The sequence below is a fragment of the Chroicocephalus ridibundus genome, chromosome 9 (assembly GCF_963924245.1).
Source record: "Chroicocephalus ridibundus chromosome 9, bChrRid1.1, whole genome shotgun sequence".
NCBI classification, from domain to species: domain Eukaryota; kingdom Metazoa; phylum Chordata; class Aves; order Charadriiformes; family Laridae; genus Chroicocephalus; species Chroicocephalus ridibundus.
The window spans coordinates 225,405-244,383 of NC_086292.1; the positions used below are offsets into that span (position 1 = coordinate 225,405).

General features: G+C 68.0%; 2 protein-coding genes across 6 annotated transcripts; one reads left to right on the forward strand and one right to left on the reverse strand.

Annotated features, from left to right (window-relative positions):
- Positions 1 to 860: 860 nt before the first annotated feature.
- On the reverse strand, positions 861 to 3,455 carry BMP15 (bone morphogenetic protein 15). The gene is made up of 2 exons (XM_063346489.1): positions 2,761 to 3,455; positions 861 to 2,296 (listed from the first exon to the last, which is right to left on the reverse strand). The coding sequence occupies exons 1-2, from the start codon at positions 3,080 to 3,082 to the stop codon at positions 1,521 to 1,523; spliced, it is 1,098 nt and encodes a 365-aa protein (XP_063202559.1). The 5' UTR covers positions 3,083 to 3,455; the 3' UTR covers positions 861 to 1,520.
- Positions 3,456 to 6,615: 3,160 nt separating this feature from the next.
- Positions 6,616 to 18,961, forward strand: SHROOM4 (shroom family member 4). 5 transcript variants are annotated; one of them, XM_063346639.1, is made up of 10 exons: positions 6,616 to 6,826; positions 10,192 to 10,343; positions 11,533 to 11,664; positions 12,190 to 14,179; positions 14,384 to 14,445; positions 14,811 to 15,410; positions 15,668 to 16,090; positions 16,173 to 16,362; positions 16,933 to 17,205; positions 17,284 to 18,961. In XM_063346639.1, exons 1-10 carry the CDS (start codon positions 6,701 to 6,703, stop codon positions 17,551 to 17,553), a joined length of 4,218 nt encoding a protein of 1,405 aa, XP_063202709.1. In that variant the 5' UTR covers positions 6,616 to 6,700; the 3' UTR covers positions 17,554 to 18,961. The 5 variants fall into 5 exon arrangements, with proteins under 5 accessions (XP_063202709.1, XP_063202710.1, XP_063202712.1 ...); XM_063346640.1 differs by having other exon boundaries at positions 16,939 to 17,205; XM_063346642.1 differs by having other exon boundaries at positions 12,232 to 14,179.
- Positions 18,962 to 18,979: the final 18 nt, after the last annotated feature.

The window sequence follows — 18,979 nt, forward strand, 5'->3', positions numbered from 1 at the left end:
AGCAAATGCCCACAGGAGGGAAGAAGTGCTGAAACATCCCCACGGAGCTTGGACCAGTAACAGGGCTGGAGACCAAGAGATAAGACCCTGGCAAGAGCCACGGGCTGAGGATGCAGAGGCAGTACCCAGCTGACAGGTGACAGTGCCACCAAGCACTGGGGACAAGAATTACATCTGCCACCCATGTCTCTCAGCTCAAAGGAGAACTTTGCTCCAGCCTTGCAAACACAGGGCATTGTGCCCAGGAACAGGCAGGTTTGCCTGCAGACACCTTCCCAAAATAACCCTGACGGCCAACTGTGGACAGCCAACCTTGTCCACAGTGACAGACAGCCCACGAGCTCATGGTCCCTCGGGGATGTGGGGCTTCTCTTGTCACCAGCCCCACCAAGGCAGCTGCCTGCAACCACACGTGGTCCCCCCTGGCCCAGGGAGGATCGATGCTCAGGGGAACCTCTTCTCTCAGCTCCTGCTTGAACCATCTGGGATTTACCCCCTGCACGCATTGGGGAGCAAGCACAAGGGTGGCAGCATGGTGACATAGTCTACACCAGCCTGTCCCGGGGGGCATCCTGTGCACCCTAGGGACAGAGGAAGAACAGGCCAAGATGGTCTTTAGCAAAATCCATCAATTTATTTACTTACACAGTCAGCAATAAATAGAGAAAAGTCAGGCGGCAGGGGTGCTGGGAGTGGGACCGACCCCTCCGGGAACGGGGGCAGGCCGGGAGTCCAGCAGAGCCCAAGCCCTACACCAAGCAAGGGTGTGAGAAGGGAGAGGGACACCGCAACGGGGGCCTGAACCCTGTGGTAGGGTGAGACCCGAGCCCTGCTAGAGGGCAAGCCAAGGAGGTGAAGGACAGGGGTGGCAGAGGAAGCAGTGGGCAGAGCCCAGAGCAGGCAGCTGCCTGGCCCTGGCACTGGGAGCAGAGCTGGCAGCTCAGGTCCCTCCAGTTTTCACAGTCCTCCAGAGTAGAACTGCAGGGGAGGAGAGGGGCTTCCCCCCCAAGCCCAATTCCCAGCCCAGTGAGATGCCGTCGCAGCTGGGACTAGAGAGGAACGGGGTGCACGTGAGCTGGGAAGGAGTCCCATGGGCAGGGTTGCACCAGATACTGATGGCACCTCCTTGGTGCCAAGCACAGGAACACCTGGACCACTCTCCCTCCCCACCCTGGCTCCACCGGGAAACCCCCAGCTACCTCCTAAGAGCTTCGTGCCCCAGTCCAGGGACCCAACTCTTCCCCGGGAGCATCAGGCCAAGCCCCCCTGCCCCCCAAAAACAGGCAGCGGCCGTGGGGCTGCAGGAAGGACAGATGCCACAGGGCAACTGCCCCAGCACAGGCTACTGCCTTTAAAAACCTACAATTTACATAAAAATGCCATTGTAAAACCTTCCTGCAGAGCAGTGCCACGCAGGGAGTGGGGGATGAACCCGCCCCAGGCAGAGCAAGACAAACCCTAAAGTCCAGATCCAGCAGGGACAGGCAGAGCCCACGGGTGATGTGCCAGGGCAGCAGGCGTTACCGGCAGGTGCAGGACTCTGCAATCATGTTCTCATACTCTTTGTAGAGGATGCCGCCGTCACGCTCGATCATGAGGACGCTGATGGGGCTGTAGTGGTAGGGGACACAGGAGGGCCGAGGCACGTTGGCATCCACCAGCTGATGGACGAAGCTCTGCACCACAGCATGGTTGGGTGCGTGGTAGTCATAGCGGAGCAGGCGGGGACAGGAGCCCTTGCAATAGCGCGGGTTGTAGCGGTGGGGAGCGATGATCCAGTGGTCCCAGCCCAGCTGGGCGAAGCTGACAGGGAAGGGGCGCAGGGAGCAGTCGCTTTTCCCCCCTCCCTGCTCCCGCAGGTAGCCAGGCAGGTCATGGGCCAACATCCCTGCATCGCGCCGGTGCCGGTGGGGCTCCGCTGCAGGAGATGGCAGCCCCGCCCGGGTATCGTTGAGGTAGAGGAGGAGGAAGGGGTGGCTGGGGGCCGCTGGGGCATCACGGCCCCCCGCCCGTCCGGCACGCACACACACATGTCGCAGCGCTAGACTCCCCGTGCTGCTGTTCCCCGGCACTAGGTATGGGGTGACGTCCGCTTCGGCCCAGCCATGGCGGGGGCGGGCGACAGGGCTGAGCAGTGTCCCGGGTGCCTCGCCAGTGGTGGCCAACTCCAGTGCACAGAGGAGGCGACCACGGGCCAGCGGCAGGCTGGGCAGGTAGACCATGGTGGCTCGGAGGAGGTGCTCGGCCTCGGGCTGGCCCTCCAGGCGGTAGGTGAGGGGCTGCACATACCAGCGACCTGTGGGGAAGCAGCAGTCAGTGCCCCCAGTATGGCACAGCAGGCACCACACCAGCATGGGCTTCTCCCAGGGTGCTGCCACAGCCCTGCGCAGCACAGCTGAGCCTGGGCCATCATCACCCTCAAAGCCCGTGACAGCCAGGTGCCAGCAGGGTGAGGGGGAAAGGGCAGGGACAATTCCCACCCTCTGCACCAACACCACCGGCCTGGCACAGCTTCAGGCAGGACAGAAAGGGCAGAGGGGCATGCAGGGCCAGCAACAATGGCCCATCTCAGCGCCATCTGGCCCTGTGGCAGGGATAGCCTGGGCCCCCTGCCAAGGGGGACCCCACAGCCAAGGGCAGCCCCTGCCAGGAAACTGTAAAGAGGGGGAAGGAGGCAGGCAGAGACACCTCAAGGCTCAAGCCCACTCCACCAGCTCCACTAAGACCCTGTACTACCCACAGTGTCCCGCTGCTCCTTACCTGCCCAGGGCTGACCCCCATGGGAGCTGGCCCAGATGAGGCGGATGGTGTTGGTGCCCAGGCTGCGGCCACGGCGGGGTCGGCCTTCGCGGTCGGCAGCACGCCGGTACAAGTTCAGCATGTAGCGCAGGGGCTGCCTGCTTGCTGGCCCCGCTTGCCAGCCCTGGCTGTCCGGTGCCCGCACTTGCAGGGCCTGAAGGAGGGGCAGTGGGGGGACACCAGGCAGGGAGCCAGGGGGCAGCAGGGACTGGTTTACAGCCTGGGAAAGGGGCACTGCAAGGAGGAGGAGGAGGAGGCTGGCAAAGGGATGGAGCAAAGCCATGATAGGTGCAGGAGAGTGGGTGAGCGGGGCGAGGTGGGGCTGGCTGGCAGCAGGATCAGGGGGAGCCTGCGGTCATGCTTCTCCCACCCTGGAGAGGCAGAGCTAGTTGTGGGCACCAGCAAGAGCAGACCCCAGGGTGCTGCCGGCTGCTACCAAGCCAGGACAACTGTGCCAGCTGCTTCAGCTTGGCACAGGAACAGAAAGGTGGGAGGCTCTCTATGCAAAAAGGGGTGCAAATTCTAGACTAAAACCCGGACCAGGGGCAAAGACAGCCGGCCAGGAGCCTGGCTACGGGGGCTGTAAAAGTGCCGGGGCAAGGGAGTGGGAGTGAAGTGGGGGGCTGGGTGGGGAGGACGAGCTCGCTCAGCCCACCTGCTCCTGGCCAGCCTCCTCCTGCAGGGCGAGAGGGACCGGCCCCCCCGGCGCCTTTTAAAGGCACGGCCCAAATCAGGGTTTAAAGGGCCAGGAGCTCCCTGGGTCCCAGGGGAGGGGGCTGGAGCCCAGCGGGAAGCTCCGCTGCGGTGAGAGCCCCTCCGGCGCCCCCAGCCCTGTGCCGACCCTCCGGCAGCGGGATCAGCACGTTCGTGCCCATTGCCGCAAGCGGGCACAGAGCCTGGGGGTCCGCTCCCAGAGCCAGGCTGCCCGGTGCCTCGCTGTCCCCATCAGAGAGATGGGCACTGAGCCCCGGGGCCGTGGCACTGAGGCACATGAGTGGGCAGAGTGAGCCGGAGCTCAGCGGCATGGAGGGCGTCTGGCTCAGCCAGTGGTACCCACCCCGCGGGCATCACCATGCCCACAGCTTCGCTGGGCTTGGCCATCCCAGCTCAGAGGTCTTTCTGCCAGCACCTGCCCAAGGCTGAGGGGTTGTGAGGGCAATGCCCACCCTCTCACTGGCACGGGTCATTTGAGGCATTGCCCCCCGGCCCCGGTGCCGCTCTGTGGCTTCATGGTGCTTGCCTGAGGCAGGTTCTGTGGGCACACAACAGAGTTGAGTGCAGGCAGCCATGGCCCATGCCCCCAGCAGAGCGCCTGGCGCAGTGCCCAGCCCCACGGGACACTGCTGCTCTCCTGCTGGGTTAGAGGGGACCAGGGGACACACAGACACTCTGCTTGGGGAACCACTGGTGCAGGCACGGGGGCATTGGGAGGAACTGGGGGGTGTGTTGGTGCCTGCCTTGCCCTGGGTTCTGCTCACCCCTCCTGGTGCCAGCAGGGCACAGCGGTGAGGGCTGCGAGGGCCATTTGGGGGGGTGCCAGCATGGGGGGGGGATGCAGTGTTTAATGGGGTGTGGGGCCACGTGACGATCCAGAGCGCAGAGCCCTCACGCCTGGCCGGGCAGCCCTGGTTACTCATTTGGGAAAGGGCATGGGGGCAGCCAAGCCCGGTGGAGACCGGGAAAAGTCCGGGCACGGCAGGAGACATCCATGAGTGGGGGGCACAGCAAGAGGGGCAGCAAGGCCATGGGGGAGAGCAGGAGAGTTAGCCCAGGCATGGACATGTTGAGGCCATGAGAGGGGCTCTGTGCGTTGCTGCTGGGTGGGTTCCAGTGCCACAAACAGCCTGGGGACCACCCTGTGCTCTGGGACCCCCTGGCACAAGGATAGGGCACATGTCCTGGGCTGCCTGCAGCCCAGCTGAGCAGGGCACAGGCAGGGCTCAGGGCAGGCACCGGTGGGTGGGGGCTGCCAAGAAAAACTTGAGGGACCCTTCCTGCACCAGGTCTGAGCAAGGCTGGGGGTCACTCACCATCCTGGCACAGCAAGCCCACCCTCCCGGGCCACAGTGCTGCACCCGCCCAGCCCACAGGCAGCCGGGGCCGCGGGCGTTGCTGGCAGGGCAGAGCTTTCCGGGCTGGCTGTGCTGTCTGGGAAGGAGATGAGTAAGAGCCGGGGCCCGGGGCGGGAAGGGGAGGAGCGGGACTCACGGGCTCCCCTGGGAACCCACCGACCTACTCCCACCACCCCAGCTGCCGACCACCGCCTCTGTCCCCTGCCTCATTTTCCCCAAATGGGCACAGCAGCCCCTCCTGGGCCTGTTGGGGGAACAGCAGAGGGGAAGCACGGCCATACAGCCACGTATGCCCCGGGGTGTCCCGGCAGGACAGGGTGGGGGCCGGAATGGGCAGGCCAGACAGGAGGCGGCAGCGCGTGCTCACCCGCAGGCAGCGGGGCTCAGGACGCCAGCGTGATTGCCGGGGTGGGGACCCGCGGGGAGCCTCCTGCCCTGGGGGGCTGTGGCGGAGGATGCACCACCCCACTGCCACTGAGCAGGCATCCCCTCGCACCCACAAGAGCGCTGCCAAACTACTGGCCACACCGCACCGCCGTGCTCAGCCCAGCTGTCGCAGGCCGAGCTGTGACGAGCTGTCCCTAGTGGTGCTGGGCCCTGGTGCCACCATGCTGTGCTGGGCCAAACCAGGTCATGCCACGCTGAACCGTGCCACGACAAGCTAAGCTGGGTCAGCCATGCTGCACCAAGCCGGACTGCGCCAGTCCTGCTTGCCCATGTCAACCTGAGCTGAACTGCACTGAGCCAAGTGGAGCCAGACCAGGTCAGGCCCCTGGCTGCACCACACTGTGCCGAAGTGAGCCATGCCAGCCCTGTGTCATGCCATGCTGATCTGAGCCAAGCCGGAACATGCCAGCCCAGCTGAGCTGCACCGAACCATGCCGGGCTGAACCATGCTGGACCAGTCAACCCATGCTGCCCTCTTGCCATCTCAAATTGTGTAGGGCTGAGCTGTGCTGTGCCGTGCTGAACTGAACTGTGGTGGACCGAGTCAAGCCATACTGGCTGGGCCATGCCAAGCTGAGCCTAGCAGCTCAGTGCAGGTTCCTGGGCTGGGACAAGCCGTGCTGTGCCAAGCCAAGCTGAGCTGAGTAGCACAGTGCTGTGCTGTGCCATTGTGTGCGGAGCCATGCCATGAGCTGAGCCATGCCAAACTGTGCCTTGAGCGATGCTGAGCCACACCATGCCATGCTGAGCTGAGCTGAATTGTGCCAAGCTGAGCTGTGCTGTGGCTGTGCTGAACTGGGCTGAGCCAAGCCGTCCCAAGTCAGGCTGTGCCATGCCATGCTGAGCTGAGCCATGCTGTGTCTAGCTGAGCCAAGCTGAGCCACGCCAATCCGAGTCTTGCCATGCTATGCCTAGTTGTGCCATGCCATGCTGTGCTAAGCTGTGCCAAGCCAAGCGGTGCCATGCTGTGCCGAGCCAAGCCAAGCTGTGCCATGCTGAGCCGTGCCATGCCGAGCCGTGCCATGTCATGTCGTGCCATGCTGTGCCATGCCATGCTGAGCTGAGCTGTGCCATGCTGAACCATGCCATGCAATGCTGGGCCGTGCTGTGCAATGCTGTGCTATGCCGTGCTGTGCCATGCTGTGTCGAGCCAAGCCACGCCGTGCCCTGCCGAGCAGTGCCATGCCGTACCGTCCCACGCCGAGCCGATCGCCGCCGTCCCCCCGCGCCTCATTGGCGGCGGCGGAGCAGCCCCGGTGCTGGCGGGCCCGGCCCCGCCCCACCGCTCGGCCCCGCGCCGCTCCGCCCGGGCAGGCGGGGGTGTCACTTCCTCGGCGGCGCGGGGCCGGGCCGGGCCGGGCCGGGATGGGCCGGTAGCGGCCATGGAGCGGGCCGAGGGCCGGCCCGGCGCCCCCCAGTACGTGCATGTGCAGCTGCAGGGGGGCGCGCCCTGGGGCTTCACGCTGCGCGGCGGGCTGGAGCACGGCGAGCCCCTCATCGTCTCCAAGGTGGGCGCCGCCGGGCGCGGTCCCGCGTGGGCTCCGCGGCGTCCCCCCGCCAGGGGCCTCCGAGGGGGCGCGGGGGGGACACCCGGGGCGCGGCGGCGCTGGGGGCGCGGGGAGCTCCGGCCGCGGGGTCGCCTGTCCCGGCGCGGCGGGGCCGGGCCGTGGCGGTCACCCGCATCCACATGCCCCGGGACCCGCCACCCCGAGCCGCGGGGGAGAGCGGGGGCCGAGGGGCCGAGGGGCGGGGGGACAGCCCGGGCCCCGCGGCAGGAAGAAATTCCTCCGGCACATCCGTTGGGCTGGCGGCGGGGTCGGCCCCCGCGTCCCCCTTGCGTCCCCCTTGGTCCCGTCCTGCGGGGTGCCGCGGGGTGGGGGAGGGCTGCACCCCTTCGTGTGCCCACGGGCGCCCCCGGGACCGGGCTCTGCGGTGACGTCGGGGGCCACGGGGGGGGGGGAAGCGGAGTCCTCCCCCGTCCCGGCACCTCCGACACGCGCGAGCAGGGCCGTGCCCGGGACAGGGGTCTGGCATCAGGCTGCGGTGCCGAGCGGGGGAGGCGCGGGGTTCGTCCGCCCGCGTCCCTTCTGCGGCCGGGAGTGGGGGGGGCGCGGGTGGGGTCCCACGGCCGCGACGTCCCGCCAGGCAGGGGGTCACCGATTCCCGCCGGGGCATCGCCCTCCTGGGAAACCCGCTGGGAACCGGGCAGCAGCCGGGGGTGCCCCGGCACCCCGTCCCCCCGCGGAGCCCGTCCGGTCACCGCGGGGTTCGGCTGCCCGCCCGCTCGGTGCTACCGTCCTGCCGGGCCCGGGTGCTGGCGGGGCGGGCTGTGCCGCGGCCCCGGGGCTGCCACCCTGCCCCGAGCCGGGCTGGCCGCCCCCCCGGGGCCCTCCACGCCCTGCGCCGGGACGCGGGCAGCGTGGTCTGTCTGGGGGAGCTGGAAAAGTGGCTCCGGTCCCTGCCCTGCGCCCCGGGGTGCCACCGCCGGCGGGCGGGAGCCGCGGCCCTGCCGGCGGGGCCGCTGCCCGCCCCCCGACTCGCTGCCGGGCCCCGGGGCGGTGGGTGCTGGTGGGTCTGGAGGAGAGGACAGGGGGGCCAGGGGACGGTCCCCATCGCTGCAAGGAGAATGGGGGGTGCTCCTTGCGGACCGGGGGTGCCGGCCCCCGCGCTCCCCCGGCACGGCCGCCGCTGCCGCGTGTGCTCTGCAGACAAAGGGGGCTTGTTCCAGCGCTCTGTGCATTCAGGGGAGGGTCCCCCGGGGCGCCCGCTCCACCGCCGCGGCTGGCCGAGGTGTGTGCGGGGAGGGGGCAGCCCCCGCCTGCGGCGCGGGGGGCCCCAGGCCTCGCGCCGGAAAGGGGAAGGGGGTGTCGGCGCTTCGTGAGACAGTTTGGCCTCTGAGCCTGCTCCGGGTGGGATCCCTTCCTGTGACAGAGTCTCATGGCGGGGCTGGTGTGGGCTCTGTGGGGCTGCTGAGTGTCCCCCGGCACAGGCTCCCCCGGCATGTCGGGGTGTTCTGCGTGGGGCAAGGTGGGCACAGCTCTGACACTGCTGTGGCTGTGACTCCTAAGACAAGTCGCTCCTGGGGCAGGCAGATGGATACGCCTGTGAGCCAGCTGGTGCCTACCATTAGGGCCCAGAGTGAACGCCAGGGGTGGTGTCAGGGAAGTGCCCGGGGCTGGCCTGGCCAGGCGGGGCAGCAGGCAGCGGGGTTTGGCTGCCAGCGCTGAGTTCACTGGTGGCGAAGGCAGAACAAGGGGCTATTTGTGCCAGATTTAGCTCCTGGTGAGCAATGCCAGGGCTGAGCCATGTCCGTCCTGGCGCAAGGGGTAGCCCAGACGTGGGTGCAGCCCTGGCAGTGTCCTGCACCAGGGAGGGATGACCCGTCACCATTGACTCAGCCCTGTGGCTGCGGCAGGACGGGGTGGGCAGGGGACTGGGGTGAAGGTGCAGCCTGCCCGCAGTACCAGGGCTGCCTGGTGGCAGGCAGCAGCATGGCAGGGGTTAAACCCGGGTGCTCCAGCGGGTGCATGGTGGGCCTGGGAGCCCTCGAAGGCAGCTGGGGCCCCCTGCCAGGCATGCAGGCCTCCCCCCTCTGCTCCGCTCCACGTCCAACCCCTGGGTGGGAGGGCAGCCTGCCGCACAGGCAGGCACGTTGTGGCATTGCAATCCCCACGTCTCTGAAAAACTGGGAAAGCTGTGGGGCTCTGGGCACAACTGTGCCCAGCAGAGCCATGGGGCAGTGCCAGGCTGGGCAGGAGGCCTGGCTGCTCCTTCCTGGCTCCCCAGGTGCCATGTTGCCTGCAGGCAGGGGGATGCCCCCTGAGCCCTGCCCGGCAGCAAGGCTGGGAAGGGCTGCCTAGTGGCATGTGCATGGTGGCCAGCCGGCTGGGCAGCCATGGGTGCCCCCCGGCACTGGGGCCTGGCTGCCGCCCAGGCTGGGCTGCAGAGACAGCGCTGCGGGCAGAGCTCATTTCTCTGCCAGGCCAGGAGCGGCAGGGCAGGGTGAGGAGCCTGTGGGCAGGGTGGGCGCAGGAGCCCTGGCACGGGGCCAGGCCAGCTCTGCCCGTCACCAGGTGGCTGGCTGTAGGGTCCAGCTGGGTCAGGCTCCATGTCCATGCTGGGCATGGGGGCACAGGGCACCCCAGGTCCTGCGCCACTGCCACCATGCAGCCCAGCAGCTGGGCTTGCTTGCCAGCTCTTTGGTGTGGGGGGCTGGGCATGGTGATCCCCAGCTGTCAGGAGTGGCAGGCTGGACAGAAATGAGTGCCAGCACCGGGTGCTCTGCCTTCCCCAGCTGGGCACTGCCCATCTCAGGGCTGCCCGCGCTGCACCTACCTGCTGGGGCAGAGGGGATGGTCTGGGGCCGCTCCGTGCTGGCAGCACCATGGCCCTGTGCCCTCCAAGCTGCCGCAGTGCCGGGTACCAGGCTCATTTCGGTCGTGGGTGCCAGGGCTGGGCACAGCTCGGCGCTTCCACTGCTGATGGCTCTCCTGGGTGCGCACAGCGCGATGGCATCCTTCGGGCATTGAAATAACCACGGGTGCCCGGGCAGGGCCGACGTGGGGCCGGGAGCAGCGGTGGGGGGCTGGCATCTGTGCTGGACAAAGGGCCCTTGTGCTGCCCGCGCCTGCGGGGGAATCTGCTGGGACGGGACATTTTTCTTCTCCCCCCCTCCCTGATGCCCTTTCCTTGCTCAGAAATTCATGTGACTGGGGCAGGGGGGAGCCCGGCGCCGCAGATCGCTCCACGGTGCCCAGAGCGCAGGCACCCCCTTTCTGAAGCCTCTTTCTCCCCTGGCACCCGGTGGCGGTGGCACACCCTCTGGGGTGTTCTGGGGGTCTGTGCCCCCCTGACGCCCCCCTCTGTCACCCAGGTGGAAGACGGGGGCAAGGCCGCACTGTCCCGCCAGCTGCAGCCGGGCGACGAGCTGGTGAACATCAGTGGGACGCCGCTGTATGGGTCCCGCCAGGAGGCCCTGATCCTCATCAAGGGCTCCTACCGCACCCTGAAGATGATCGTCCGCAGGTTGGCAGTGCTTCCAATTTGGGGGATGGGGGGTGGCGGTGCCAGGGCCGGGGGGGCATCATCTGCTTGGGGGGCTGGCAGGAGCCTGGGGGTGCCCCTGTCTCCAGCCTGGAGGTGCCCCGTGCTGGGACGCGATGGGGGCAGCCCCACCAGGGCTACCAGCACCCCATCGTGGTGGTGGTAGTGGGTTGCCCAGCCCAGTGTGCCACCAGCAGAGCCGGTGCAGTGTGGCAGGCTTGCCACCCCCTTGCTGGGCGGTATCCTGGAGCGTGGCCGCTCCTCTCCCTTCCTGCCTGCTGCCTGCCTGCTGCCTGCCTGGGAGAGGAAGGAGAGGCAGGGCCAGGCCTTGCAGTCCGGCCCCCCCACCCCCCCACCCCTCCCCTCCGACCCACATCCACTCCCTGGCTGCGTCCTGACCAGGCTCCAGCGGCACCCAGGGGCTGGGGCGGCACAGGACACTGCCTGCGGGGCAGAGGGTGCCACGGGGCTGTGCTGGGGCTCAGCATCATCCATGGTGAGTGTGGGGGCTCTGGGGGGTGGGACCCCTGTGCTGACTCCACAACACTGCCACCCTCCCTGCCCACCCGGCGGAGGCTGGGGCAGCACTGGGCACTTAGAGGGTACAGGAGGTGGCATCTGTCCATGTGTCTGTGCGGTGGCACTGGACATCGCTGCCTGTGTGTGCTGGGGGGACTGGAGACCTCCACAGCTGCCTGGCACAGGGGGTGGGACAGGGCCTGCCACAGGACCCCTCCCCAGGGATGTGATGTGGCCGGTGCTTGCTGCAGATGCTGAGGGACCAAGGAGCAAGGGGGGAAAGTCAGACTTGTGGTGGGGAGACAGATATGGCCCCAGGGTCCCTTGGGGTGCCTGCGGAGGTGGTCCAGTCCCGGCATGGACACTTGCCCTGCTGGGGCATTGCCCATGGGCTACGCTGTGGCCACATCCTCGGTCCCCTGTGGATGCTGGCAGCGTGGACGCTGCAGGCAGGGGAGCCCCGGCAGTGGGGGGGAACTGTGGGATCCCCCTGCCCGGCACCGGGCAGGGCCGGACCCTCTTCGCCGCCATCCCCCTTGGGCGGGCGCTGGCCTGGGGGGGACAGGAAGCCCCGTAGGAAGTGACTTCAGCCCCGGTTCCTCGGCCCGGCTTCCTCCCCATTCTTGTCCTCTCACGCTGTTGCTCTTGGCAGGAGGAGCGTGCCCGTACTCCGGCCCCATTCCTGGCACGTGGCCAAGCTCGCCGAAAGCCGCCCCGACGCCCCCGCCATGCACTGCCCTGCTGACGCCTTCAGCCTCTCCTGGCCCTCGGGGTGTGATGTCAGGTAAGACCTCCCCACACACCCCTGGGGGCACCTCCAGGACATGCAAGGGGAGGGGGGCGGATGGGGCACCCCCTTGGCTGGGGCAGGGGAGTGCAGGGGGAGTGCTGGCGTGCTTGCCCCACGCTGTTGTTGGGCATCCCCCCCATCCTGTCGCCGCACTGCCCTTTCCCCTGGCTGTTTACTCGCCAGCTCCCGGCAGGAAGGGGCGGTGGCTCCACCGGAGCCGGCCAGGAGCTGCTGAGTTCCAGTGCCCCCCCTGCCAGAGCCGGCAGGTCCCGAGTGGCCGGAGCCACGCATGCCCTGTGTCCCCGTGCCCGCTCCTCCTGCCAGCGTTGGAGCAGCCTTGGAGCTGCCCCCAAACCCGGCGGTGAAGGGCAGGTTGGGGCTGTGCCCCCCTATCCCAGCGGGGTGTATGTGGTGGGGAGGTGTGGGATTCACGGGATCTCGTGCCCATTGGAGGGGCTGGTGGAGAGGTGGGTGGGCGGCGGCGGGCACCCCTAACGCCGGCATGGGGCCGGGCGGCAGCGAGCTGTCCCTGCAGTGGAACCCGCTGTCCCGGCACTGCAGCACCGACCGGAGCAGCTCCATCGGGAGCATGGAGAGCCTGGACCAGCCCGGCCAGGCCTACTATGAAGGGGACCCCTCGCCCGTTGACCAGGTCATGTACCACAGCAAGCGGGACTCGGCCTACAGCTCCTTCTCCGCCAGCTCCATCGCCTCTGACTGCGCCCTCTCCCTCCGTCCCGAGGAGCCTGCTTCCGCTGACTCCAGCCTCCAAGGCCCCTGCAAGCCCCCCGACGGGCGCTACCTGACCACAGGGGCTGAGCCGCCCACCAGCCGGCACCCCGAGGCCTGGCGGGCACCTGTGCCCCCCCAGCCCCCCATCAGGAGGGACAGCCTGCGGGCAGCCCCGTCTGGTGGAGGGGACAGGCGCCAGGCATCAGTGGCGTCAGACATGCTGCATGCCAAGGGCCGGTGGATCTCCGACACCTTCCTCTGCCAGCGGGATGGGGAGGTGGAGGCAATGGGCGGGAGGGCGCCGGCGCTGTACCCCATGAAGGACCAACTCTCTGCCAACCAGTATTACATGCTGAGCTCCCACCCAGACCGGTGCCCAGCCGAGACGCTCCTGGGGGAGAGCACAGAGCCGGGTGACCGGCTGTACCCGGATAGCAGCATGCACCGAGCGCCGGATGCCATGGCGGCAGGTGACAACCTGCTGCTCTCCCCACTCAAGGGCCATGCGCCGCACCGGCACAGTGCTCCCGAGCAGCTGCTGGCCTCCCAGCTCCGCTCCCTACAGGTAGGCACTGTCAGTGAGCGAGCCTCGCCGGCCCCCGACGGGCACCGCTGGACCCTTTCCCCACTGCACCCTGAGGGCAGCCGGCCAGGGTCTGCAGGGGCCGCCCAGGACCCCCCGCTCTGCCCGGAGCCATGCCACCGCCTGCCACCCTGCCGCTGCTGCCCCGAGCCGCAGCGAGCCTGTGGGCAGGACGGTCCGGGGTCCAGCCCGGCACGCAGCACCGAGGGGCCGGCGGAGGAAGAGGGCCGCGTGGGGGGCCGGCGGGCTGGGGGTGCTTCCCACCGCTCTGCTCAGATGCGCCGCCGCAGCGACCGCTTTGCCACCAGCCTGCGCAACGAGATCCAGCGGCGCAAGGCCCAGCTGCAGAAGAGCCGGGGTCCTGGCGCCCCGCCGCCTGGCGAGGAGCCGGTGGAGGAGGCAGACGAGCCTCCCGAGGGCAGCATGCCGGCGGAGGGACCCCGCACCCCGGCCGAGCGTCTCAGCCCTGCTCCAAGCGAGGATGGCAGGAACCATGGCCGCTCAGGGGACCGGGGCATCCCCACCCCTGACCCGCTGCCAGTCCCCAAAGGGCCCACGTCCCCCGAGAGGGCAGTACTGACAGGCCGGGGACGCTGGCGCTGGTCCCCGGAGCGCAAGCTGCAGCAGCAGTGCTCGCCCAGCCCCGCCGAGCTGGAGGGCTATGGTCAGGGGCCGGTGGCCACCAGCTCCCCACCGCGGGGCAGCGACGAGGCCGTCCTCCTGCCCTTCGCCGACCGACGCCGGTTCTTCGAGGAGAGCAGCCGGTCTGTGCCGCCCCGGCATGGCAAGCCCCCAGCAGGTGATTCTGGTGCCTTCCAGCCTGCCGGCCCCGAGCGCCGGGACACCCGCCGCCTCTCCGTCGACCAGCCCTACAGCTCGCCCTCGCCCAGCCGCCCCAGCACCGCCAGCCCCTACGCTGAGTGCTGCCGGGAGCAGCCCCCTTGCTACAAGCCGCTGGGGAGGCCAGGGGAGCTGGAGTACCTGCGGGGCTTCTCCTACCCCTACGGAGGTCCCCCGCGCCCCGAGCCCTGCCACTACTGTGGGGGGGACCTGTGCCCCCCGCCGCTGCCCCGCAGCCATGCCTGCCGCTGCCACCCCCAGCCCTGGGCACGCTGTCCCGACTGCTGCTGCCCAGCCCCCCGCCCTGGGCGGGAGGAGAGTGACGTCTGGCCCCCCCGCAGAGCTTTCGCCTCGGTGAGTGAATCCCCCCTGGACTGTGCTGGGGAGCAGCACTGGCACTACGCTGCACCCCCTGAGCATTCACCCCCAGGGCTGGGGTGGGGGGTACTGTGCCCATGGGGGGCCCTGCAGACCCTCTGCATGCCTCCTGCGCCTGGACAGGGATGGGGAGGGGGATGCTGACCCCGCTTTCACACTCTCTCTCCTTCCCCCACACAGGAATTTCCTCTGGATGAGTGGGAACCGCCGGCGATAACCAGGAAAGCCAGCCAGTCCATCAGGTGAGCCCACACCGGGATGTGCATGCCACTCAGGAGGGACCTCTGCCAGTGAGGCAGATGTAATTTCGGTTGGTGATGTACAAAGTGCCTCCCATAATGCCCCAGATGTTGTGCCCTGTGAAGTGGGTGTATGTGCCACCGTGGGCAAGTGGGGCCCAAGGGTGCGAGGAGGTGCCCGGGGGGTATGTGTGTCTCCCCTTACCCATCCCCAGGGGGCTGTGCCCAAAGCGGGGCACTGGGAGAGTCTGGGCTTCCCCACTAGCGGGTCTGGGTGACTCCATCTGGGGAAACTGAGGCAGGGGTGGGCATGAACTGCCTGGGAGGGTGACTGTCTCGGGGGGATGGATGCCCCCTTCTCTCCCCAGCGAGCTCTCCCACTACCAACTGGGCTTCTCGAGGCTCGGCCCCTTCCGCCCCTGCTTTGAGAGCGCAGAGACGGAGTGGCCACCCTGCTACCGGGCCACGTCCACGCATGACCTCTCATGGGATGGCGACCGCTTGGCCCGCTCGCCCGAGAGCCCCCCGGAGCCCCTCCACCGCCCACTGCGGGGCAGAGCCTTCTCTGAGAGCCACCTCAACCTGGAGCCTGCCAGCCCCCGGGGCCGCGACCGGAGGGACCTTCTCCGTGCCAAGCTGGACCCCCCCAGTGTCCCAAAAAAGAAAGGCCCCCCACCTCCCCGCCCACCTCCCCCCAACTGGGAGAAGTACAGGCAGCGCCGGACGTCCCAGCGCCTGCCAGATGGATCCGGGCACGGCTCTGCCTTCACCGCTGCCCCAGTGCCGACCCGCAGCATCGCTGAGGCAATCCGTGAGCGGTCGCAGAGCCTCACCGGGGAGCAGGGGGGCCGGTCCCGGGGCCATGCCGCTCGCCCCCCTGCCCCACCAGGTGCCTGGCCCCGACCCGAGCCCCCCAGATCCCTCCGCAGGACGCCTGAGCCCGATGCTGGCAGCACTGAGATTCGCAGGCAAGTGCCGCTGTGGCGTGGGGGTGGGAGGGGGCTGTGGGCACAGGCTGGGCATGGAGTGGCTCTTGGGGCCATGTGGCCCTTGGAACCCTGCATCGGAGCATCCTAATCCACCCCTTGGGATGGGCTGTGGGGTTTTCTTGGGGCAAGGGGCGTCCCTGACCTCTTTCCCCGGGGTGGGCCTGGCCCAGCGTGTCCCCGTCCCCCACACGTGGACAGGGGAGCTGACGTGGGTGTCCCTGGGTGGGTGTCGGCAGAGCGGCAGGGGCCGGGGAGGAGCGGCCGAAGGCAAAGCACCTCTGGGAGATGGAGGAGCAGCCCCAAAGGCTTGGCCGGAACCAGGAGCGGGGCTGGGCTGGCCCCCGTGGGGTGGGTGAGTGTTCCCTGCCCCTGCATGGTGGTCCCGGCCCTGCCACCCCGGAGGCACCCAAGCCCAGTCCCGGAGCAGCGGAGGATGTGAGCTGCCAGGGGGGCCAGCCCCAGCCCCGCCGTGTGGGCTCGGAGGAGCTGCTGTGGGACATGGCAGGCAGGGACCACTCCCTGGCTGGCATCCTGGCTCCCTCGGCCCCCCTCGGCCCTGCCACCCAGGTGATGGGCGAGCTGCTGGTGGCAGGGGAGCGGCAGGCCTGGCGTGAGCGTTTCCAGCAGAAGTGGCACCTGGAGGCCCTGGCGCAGGACAGGTAGGACTGGCAAAGCACCGGGCACTGCGCCAAGGACGGGCTGCACCCCGCCACCGCTGGTGCTGAGCCCCTGTCCCTGCAGGCAGGGCTTCGAGCCCATCTCACCGCCCCCCGGGAGCGCTGCCAGCTCCACCGCCTACCCGGCATATTACGGTGCAGCAGCTGGCAAAGCCGAGCCGCTCGGCAAGGTGAAGGAGCTGCCGGAGGTGATGGAGGGGAGCTTGGAGGATGATGAGGAGGAGGAGGTGGACCGTGAGCTCATGGAGAAGAAGGTAAAGTGGGCACTGCTGGGCACGATGCCCTTGGGGTTCCGCTCTGCCATTGCCAGGTGCTCGCAGAGACCAGGGACATTGCTGGGTGCTCACAGGGACTAGTGGGATTGCCAGGTGCCTGTGAGGACCCAGGGCATTGTTGGGTGCTTGTGGGGCCTCGGAGTGTTACCAGATGCTCGCAGGGACCAAGGGCATCACCAGATGTTTGTGGGAACCAGGGGCATTGCTCAGTGCTTGCAGGGAATGGGATGTTGCCGGATGCTCACAGGGACCGAGGCCATTGGTGGGTGCTTGTGGGGACCGGGGGCATTGCTGTATGCTCACAGGGACTGGGGCATTGCTGTATGCTCACGGGGACGGGGGCATTGCTGTATGCTCACGGGGACTGAGACATTGCCAGATGCTCACAGGGACTGGGAGCATTGCTGGTAGCTCATGGGAAACAGGAGCATCACCAGATGCTCGTGGTCTGTGGGTCCCAGTGCAGCATGGCGCACCCACACCTGTGTGCTAGTCCTCCAGCCCCAATGGGGGTGGCCCTGGTTGCCCCTGACCCCTTCCCTCCGGCAGCTGCAGCTGATCGAGAGCCTGAGCCGTAAGCTGGCGGTGCTGCGGGAGGCACAGCGGGGGCTGCAGGAAGACATCAGTGCTAACGGGGCACTGGGTGAGGACGTGGCTGCCCGCCTGCAAGCCCTCTGCACCCCGGGGGAGTTTGACAAGTACCGCCTCTTCGTGGGTGACCTGGACAAGGTGGTCAACCTCCTGCTCTCCCTCTCGGGGCGCCTGGCCCGCGTGGAGACTGCCCTGGACAGCCTGGGGCCGCATGCCCCCGCAGAGGACAAGGTGTGCACGGGACAGGGGGACACCCGCAGGGTGTTGGGGTGTGGGATCCCCCACCTATGCTGCCTGTCTCGCCTGCAGGTGGCCCTGCGGGAGAAGCAGCGGCTGCTGGCGGCGCAGCTGGAGGATGCCAAGGAGTTGAAGGAGCACGTGGGGCGGCGGGAGGAGGCGGTGGGTGCCATGGTGGCACGGTACCTGCCTGCCGAGCACCTCCAGGACTACCAACACTTCGTCAAGATGAAGTCAGCCCTCATTGCCGAGCAGCGCGAGCTGGAGGAGAAGATCAAGCTGGGCCAGGAGCAGCTCCGCTGCCTGCGTGAGAGCCTTGGCCAGGCTCCCAAGGGCTGCTAGCCCCCTGCCCAGCCTCCCCCCAGGACCCTGGCCATGGCCCCAGCTTGCTACCAAAGTGGATCCGGCCGCTCGGGGGCTCTCCTCGCATCTGTCTGTCTGTCCAGCCCCTGCCTTTTATTTATTTTTACTGTTTACCGAGCAGGGGAGGGAGTGCCAGTCCAGGCGCTGGCAGGGGGATTCATGCCACAGAGTTGCCCTGGGCTCTATGGCCACCCCCCACCGGGGGCTCTATGGCCACCCCCCACCAGATGGACGGATCCTGCCACCCCCCACCGGGTCTTTCTGTGCCCGCGGGAGTCCCTCTAGCTTGTCCTGGGCACCAGTGCCTGTCCCGCAGCTTGTGCTGCACCACGTGCCTTAAACGTCCCCCTGGCTGCCTGAGGGCATCCCCATGCAGCGTCTGGAAGGGTTAAACCATCCTCGCCCTCCATCATGTCTGTTTGTCCAGCTCTGTCCATCTGTCCGGTGGGAGCTGGAGGAATTTTGGCCCCGGCATCCTCTTCCTCTCCATTGTGTCCGAAACAATGGCCTTGGCCAGCGGGTCCTTAACCCGTTCCCCGCTGCACCAAGCCACTGGGGGGACTGAGGCGGATGCTGGTGGGTGCTGTGCACCCCTCCCCTGGGGGGCACTGCAGCAGGTGCCCCTGGGATGGTGCCCTGCCAGGGGATGGGGTGCTGGGAGGTGTAAACTGGGGCCTGCAGGTGACCTCTGCCGCCCATGCTGTGGGCACAGGGATCACCTGGCCTCATCCAGCCCTCGCTTCCAGCTTCTGCCTTGGCACTGCGGGGAGGGATTAATAGAGGAAAAGCCATGCTAAGGATGAAATGGTGCACCTGTTCCCCTCCTCTGTGCTGCAGCAGCCCCAAATAGCACTTGGACCTCGCCCTGACACCCTGCTGCTGCCCATCTGTCCCCATGGGGTGGGCAGGCACCTCGATGCTGTGTTTGCACAGGGACTTCATGCAACTGGGGGAAGCATTTTTGGGGAGGCAGGGTGGGCCCCAGCCCCTTTGTGGGTGGCCACAGCCAGTCAGCCCAGCCCCAAGGTGCAGGCAGCCCCCATGCCTGTCCTCTCGGCACCACAGCGGCCCTCCTGCCTGGCTGCTCCCCCCGTGCCCCTCCAGCCCATTGAACACTACACCCCACACCTAGCTGACCTTACCCTGGGATGGTGCCTGGCAGGAGTGGAGTCCCCTGTGTGCCCCAGTCTCAGCTGCCCCCTGTGCCTGCCTGGGGACTGCTAGGACCAAAGACTGCTCCCACTGGGAGCTGGGGGACATGCTGCTCTCGGGGCAACCAGCAGCCCTCCCCAGCACTGGGGAAGGTGCTGGTGCCAGTGCCAGTGCCCGTGCCTTGCCTTGTGCCATTGTGCCTCTCTCACACTAAAGGAGCAGCAGCAGCTGCACAACTGTCCGTGTCGTGTCT

Coding starts and splice junctions, on each gene's coding strand:
- BMP15 (XM_063346489.1), bottom strand. CDS start 3,082: ATGGCTTTGCTCCATCCCTTTGCCAGCCTCCTCCTCCTCCTCCTTGCA. Junction 2,297..2,760: donor TGGGGGTCAGCCCTGGGCAG/GTAAGGAGCAGC, acceptor GCTTCCCCACAG/GTCGCTGGTATGTGCAGCCC.
- SHROOM4 (XM_063346639.1), top strand. CDS start 6,701: ATGGAGCGGGCCGAGGGCCGGCCCGGCGCCCCCCAGTACGTGCATGTG. Junction 10,344..11,532: donor CTGAAGATGATCGTCCGCAG/GTTGGCAGTGCT, acceptor TGCTCTTGGCAG/GAGGAGCGTGCCCGTACTCC. Junction 16,363..16,932: donor GTGAGCTCATGGAGAAGAAG/GTAAAGTGGGCA, acceptor TCCCTCCGGCAG/CTGCAGCTGATCGAGAGCCT.